The sequence below is a fragment of the Coptis chinensis genome, chromosome 5, assembly GCF_015680905.1.
Source record: "Coptis chinensis isolate HL-2020 chromosome 5, ASM1568090v1, whole genome shotgun sequence".
Lineage (NCBI taxonomy): Eukaryota > Viridiplantae > Streptophyta > Magnoliopsida > Ranunculales > Ranunculaceae > Coptis > Coptis chinensis.
In genome coordinates, this window is record NC_141460.1 from 9418982 (window position 1) to 9425115 (window position 6134).

Below are 6134 nucleotides of genomic sequence, written 5' to 3' on the forward strand. Positions count from 1 at the left end.
TCAATAAAAGTCTGAAAATTTTGAAAATTTTAGCATTATTAGTGACGTTTTAATCATCGCTATAAGTCCAAAAAATTAAAAAAAACAAATATTTTATTAGCGACGTTTTTATTGTCACTAAAGATATTAGTAATTTGAAACTTTGGTTATATAAGCGACGTTGTTATCATCGTTAAAGATCTAAAATATTTGAATTTTGTGTATTTTTAGTGACGTTTCTATCGTCGAAAAAGGTAAAACAAATTAAAAAAATTAGTGTTATAAGTGACGTTTTCATCGTAGCTATTGGTTAATTGTAATCATATTCCCACACTACATACGTCACAAAAGACTATTTTGATCACTAATATCGTTTCCAATTGCCCCCCTATTCAACAAATAAACACAACCAGAACATCAATTATCTTAAGCAACAAATTTTCAATAAATAAAAGTGAGTTAATTCACTCCATTAGAAACAAAAGAGAGTTGCATCATCCCCTTTCATAATTTTTATTTCTGAACTCATCTTAAGAAAAGTATTAACTTAAACAAAAACATTTCTAAACATCCCTCAAGTAGCTTGAGAATGAACCATCTTCACAAAATAAAAATGATAATAAATAACATTTAGATTCCTCTAGTGCCTCTTGCAATTCCAAAACGCCATTTCTTCACAAAACTAATACCAAACCGATCCATTTTGGCATAAGATTATCTGCATACAAAGATATTATCTATTAGACCACAAAAAAAAAAAAATTGAAACAAAAAATATAATAGTTTCATCACGTCAAAATTAAAATCCAGTGAACTATTAACAATTATGTTAAGTTTAAATTGTTTCCAAATAATTTATCCATTAGACCTCTACTAGCTAGTATTCATTGAGATAAATCTAAGAACTGAATTATATACAAAACAAGAATTTCATTAATATGAAGAGGCACAAAGGTACAAGGCTAGAGGAGTCTGCAGTACGAAGTTATATACCTCCTTAGCAAGGCACTAAGGATAGCATAGACTCTAAAGACCACGAATATATAAGCCAAAATCCCATTTCCACTTCAAATAAGAATGTCTAATAATTCACAGGTCACATTCTAATGTCCAAAGACCCACGGTGGCGGGCATGGCGGCGATGTGGCGCATGGCGGCAGTGGCGGCGGCGGCAGCAGTGGCGGTGGCAGCAGTAGGGGTAGAAGAATTCAGTGAGGCAAGAGACAACATTGGCAGTACCAAAAGGCCACTGCCAAACACACAAACAACAACCTTGTGTATCCTATTCATGTGTTTATGTGGCTGCTGGGCTTCATCTACATCCATATAATTCTTCTCGCATTGAATCTCCAACTTTTGTAACTGAATTTGAAACAACAGAAGGAACTAAATTTTGGCAAGGTATAGGTGAAAGGTCTCCCCTATTGTACAACTTTTGTAACTGAATTTGAACCAGCAGAAGGAACAATGCAAGATGTCTAAGCCATTTCATGTATCTCACCCTCATATGACAAGCATTAGCCTGCGCTGAAAATTCCTTTAAAATCGACTCTTTATTGCATTTAGCAATTGAGGTGTTTCCTGAAGAAGAACCTCCGCCCGAAGAACTCTCTCTGTTGCATCAAGATTCTTCAAACTCAAGGAACTTGATTCCAGATTACCCAAGTCAAGATCCTATTGATCTCCTCCGATTGGCCATTGCATCAACCTTAACAGACCATCACTCTATCCAATGGGCTCGATTCAACATCACTCACAACATCCACAGTAGTAGCTGTTGGATATTCACTTGTAAATCTAGAGTTAGCTTCAATGGGATCATCAAGGTTCATATACACTGGCTCATCTTCATTCGAGCTAGACTCAACAGATAGGGATTTAACCTCAGTAGGCATAGTACTAAAGGAATCGGTTGACCCTTCCAAAGTAATAGATTCACTAGAAGACTCTGAATATGGCTGAGCTTCTTCGATCAAAAAACCCCCTTCGATCAATAGATTCACCAGAAGACTCTGTTTATGTGTACTCCACATAAACACATGAATAGGGTGACATGTTCTATTGAAGATGACAAGTTATCTCCCCAAGTAGCATTGAGATGAATCCGCGGGTTTGGAACCTACCCAAGATCAGTCTAACTAAAGGTTCTGACTCAGACAATATGAAAAAAATAAAAAGCTCTACCCTCCCTCATAACAAAAAGGATTACCCACCTATCATACTAATCAACCACCAACAGGAAACCCCACCCCAACACAGCCAACGTGAAACAAATCACCTCAAAATTACATAACATAGTCAAGTAAGGTAGACCTATATATACTGCAAGATACAAACTTATAGAATAGAGTTAAATAGAACTAATCAAATCAATACTAGGGAAAGTAAATCTAAAGAAATTAATTTAAACATAAATAAATAAAGCCACAAACAATAGGGGTGGAAGAATTTAGTGAGGAGCTATGAACTAATAGGTCATCTACTTAAAGTTTATGTCTACCCAAATCTCAAACAATTACATACCTAAGATAAGATATGTGACTTTTATAGTAAAATTTCGACAGAGTCTCCTCTCAGATTTTCAACATTTCATAAATACAATAACCTGTCATAACCTGAAAATCACAATAATATATTTCACAAGACGGTGAAAAACCCATATTCCATTTACCAAAACTGAATGGACTATATACAACCTAAAACATGATATGGAGGCTTATTCATTCCGATCAAACAACTATATCCCAATCAAGCAACACCAACACATATCAGAAAATAGTTAAATTCATAAATCATACCACATTGAAGGAGGACCACCAAGCTTCTCCATGAGATAGTCCAACTGGCGTTGTTGTTGTTGAATTTGCGCCTGGTGTGTTTCTTGTGTCTCTTGAGCCGCTTCCTTCCATCCTCGCAACTCTTCTAGTTGAGACTCTGCCTCTTCTGCCCTTGCTCTCAACTGATCCACATCTGGGTGCTCATATCCAGCCACACGCTTTCTTGGATGGGGTGCCTCGCCATGTCCAAGACCACGTTTATAACCAGGTCTTACGCCCAAGACTTCATCAAAAATCTCTTCTTCAGTCAAAGGGTTAGAACCTTCTAGTGTAGGTTGATTTTGTAATTCCACCATTCTCTCCTGAAAAGAAAACAAATAGATATAACTATCTCACAAAAGTACGATTTAGCTAACTTAAAGGGTAAGTACGAGTTAATTACATAATTATTTTCTCTGCCCGGGAGAAACCCACTTTTTTTCACTGAAATGATGAGTCTTACGATATAGTCGCGATCATCCCACCTCTTGTTGAGTCTCGGGATCAACCGGCCGTGTCATTTTAAAAGACAGACAAAATTCCAAAGTTAGTACTAAAAAAGAAAACTATTTGTAATATCTAAAATCAATCAATTAAGTGTACCATGTCAAAGACGGATCCAAGACAAAAGATTTTGAACCAGCACAATGGTTGACGACAAGGCATGAGCGGCTGTATTGGTTATGCGTACTAACATCCTGGGTTAAAACAAATAAACAATGCATCATAAAAAGAACTATTATAATGTGTATAAGTACAACAACCAACCCTTTAGCACTACCACTTCCCACATTGAATTTGGCCGCCATAACCTCTTCTTTAAAAAGAGGAGTAAACTCACTTACCTTGAACTTATCTGTTTCCCACAGATCGCACCATCTCTCCTAAGACTCTTGTGATACACCATCAAATGGGTGTTGACGTTTGTTCACATTATTTGGAATGCTCACGTAGTACTTGTGAAGGGCACACCTATGATCTCTGAAACGATCCCTAATATAATTATTAACAGTAGTTTCGACATGTGGTAGATGGATGTCCATGTCAAACTTTTCCTACAAAAACAAATAAAATAAAATACAGACAAAGATATCATAAAGACGTAATTTTCAGCACGATGCTTTAAAGAGTTTAGTAAAAGAAACAATTAATAAACAAACATCAATTACCAAAACAAGCTTGTGAAGACTTTTCCTTTGATCATCAGTCACGTCTTTCCAGTAATGGGCAAAAGGCGGTATTCTAAACCTAGCAATGACGCCAAGCTCAATGATCCACTGTTGGCTCCAATTGCATACAGGCCTATCTTTCCCAATAGCAATCTCTATCCTCGGTTTTCCACCTCCTCGTGCTAAGTGGTTCTTAAGAATTAGGTTTTGGGTCTTCTTTCTAGGCTCCCGTTTTTTGGCTTTCATAATTATTTAGAAGACAAGATATTTGTTAGTAAGTATTGTACCAACACTAGCAGAACCGTAAAAGATTAGTATGAAGAAGAATAGTACAAAATTAAGAAAGAATTATACCAACACTAGAACCATCTTGCGCGGGCTGAGTGGCCTGAGACTGTGATGTAACACAAGTACGCAGTGGACGACCAAGTGCCATAGCTACACCAAAGCAAATTAAATAGTAATACTTTAAACAAAAGGCAATAAAAGAAGAATAAGAAGAGTACAATATCAAAAGGCAATAGAAGAAAAGGTTCCCGAAAGTTTGAACCTGTTTAATATTTACTTCAAGCAAAGAGTAAATCACACCTATAATCAGATCATATTCATTATTCAAAGTTAATATCAAATATTAATGAATCTCTATAGAAAGGATAATCAACATGAACCCTCAAGGGTTTACGAAGTAACTAGCAACCTACAATGTCTTTGTGAGTAATGAAAACTTCAAGTCACATCTTAACCTTTACATGTGTAAGTAATACCACATATGTTAGCACGATACAACCTCCAAATACTTACATTAGGACAGACAAGGTCCTATCCAAATCAAGACGTGTCTTTGATTGAAAACCATGGGAGGGCATGAAATTCGACTCTATTCATCGGGGGTCAAGACACTAAAAGACGACCTTTTCCACAGCAAGTACTATATAAAGGAAAAAGGAGAATAATAATAAGAAGAGCTATTTGGGAAGACTCTCGTATATAAGAAGATTCATACCAAAAATATCTGAGAAAGTGTCGAAGTACAAGGAAGAACAAGCAGACTCAAATGTCTGAAACGCCCGATGAACGACCCACATACCCTTTTCACGCCCACCAACCGGAAGAGCAAGTCCGATAGCGAGATCCATGGCTAAGAAAAGGACTTTCATTCCCTATCTTGGTGGTTGAAAGCGGTTTACCCCGAAAAGACGGATACAAGGGTGATGATCGGTTGATCTCTACTCCCCTATGGCCAATCGCCAACCAAAAACGAAGAGGCACAGCCCCAAAGCTTCCCCATAATCTTTCACAAGGTCTGTGAAAAAGATCTGATGGATGGACTAAGCCAGGAAGAACTATCGATAAGAAGGCGCAATTAGTGAAGAGATGATGCGGCTACTAGGATAAGAGCGGGCCGACCTTTTTATGCTTCTCAGGGCCCGCATCAGTAACTATCGATAAGACTTTATGTCCTGAATTAGGTTCAAAAGGCTTTATAGCTCATGACGAATTGCGAATCGGCGACCAACCAAACCTGACGCAAGGGACTCAACTAAGCTCATGATAGCAAGTGGTTCAATTCAGGTATTCAAGAAAGCAAAGGAGTTGGTTTCAGAGCTCTAAGCAAATTAAAGCAAGAAATCACCGTGTCCGGCCGAAGTCGATCCGAAAGCTCATCCTTCATCGTGATCGATCAAACAAAATCGATAAAGACATAACCTAACCTACTGTGGTAACGATAAAGAAAGAACAAAAGGGAAGGCAAGGCCCCCTCACTGGATAGTCTGAGTAGGCTTGTAGTCACTCTCTCTCCCATGTCAACAGATAATTGTTGGGAATTCCAGCCAAGGACTTGAAGATGTCACAAAAGACATGCTGAAGTAAGACAAAAAGCAGGTTTCCTAAGCTTATGTATAAACTTCATGACAAAAAGCAGCATAAACAAAAGACATGCTGAAGTAAGAAAAACAGGTTTCCTAAGCTTATGTATTCTCTACTGTCCTATGACCAAGGTATAGATAGAGATATGTACACTGAAAAAGGTAAAAAGGAAGAGAGAGATAGAGACTGTGCTTTGCCTGTGTGTCTACAAGAGATGGTTCAGGAGCATATTTTATAGGAAAGAAGGAAAATGCTAGTACAGCAGCAGAAAAGCTGAAATGGGAATACAATATGCGGTGAT

General features: G+C 37.5%; 1 protein-coding gene across 1 annotated transcript; it reads right to left on the bottom strand.

Moving 5' to 3' along the window:
* Window positions 1–3679: 3679 nt before the first annotated feature.
* LOC147496575 (uncharacterized) lies at window positions 3680–5100 on the bottom strand. Its single transcript, XM_086562608.1, has 4 exons — window positions 4968–5100; window positions 4319–4402; window positions 3965–4203; window positions 3680–3850 (listed from the first exon to the last, which is right to left on the bottom strand). The coding sequence occupies exons 1-4, from the start codon at window positions 5098–5100 to the stop codon at window positions 3680–3682; spliced, it is 627 nt and encodes a 208-aa protein (XP_086418734.1).
* Between the last annotated feature and the right edge of the window lie 1034 nt (window positions 5101–6134).

Excerpts from the sequence above, each read along its gene's own strand:
- LOC147496575 (XM_086562608.1), bottom strand. The coding sequence starts at position 5,100 with ATGGATCTCGCTATCGGACTTGCTCTTCCGGTTGGTGGGCGTGAAAAG. Across the intron at positions 4,204-4,318 it reads GCAAGATGGTTCTAGTGTTG|CCAAAAAACGGGAGCCTAGA; the intron begins GTATAATTCTTT and ends TAATTATGAAAG. Across the intron at positions 3,851-3,964 it reads GTCTTCACAAGCTTGTTTTG|GAAAAGTTTGACATGGACAT; the intron begins GTAATTGATGTT and ends TTGTTTTTGTAG.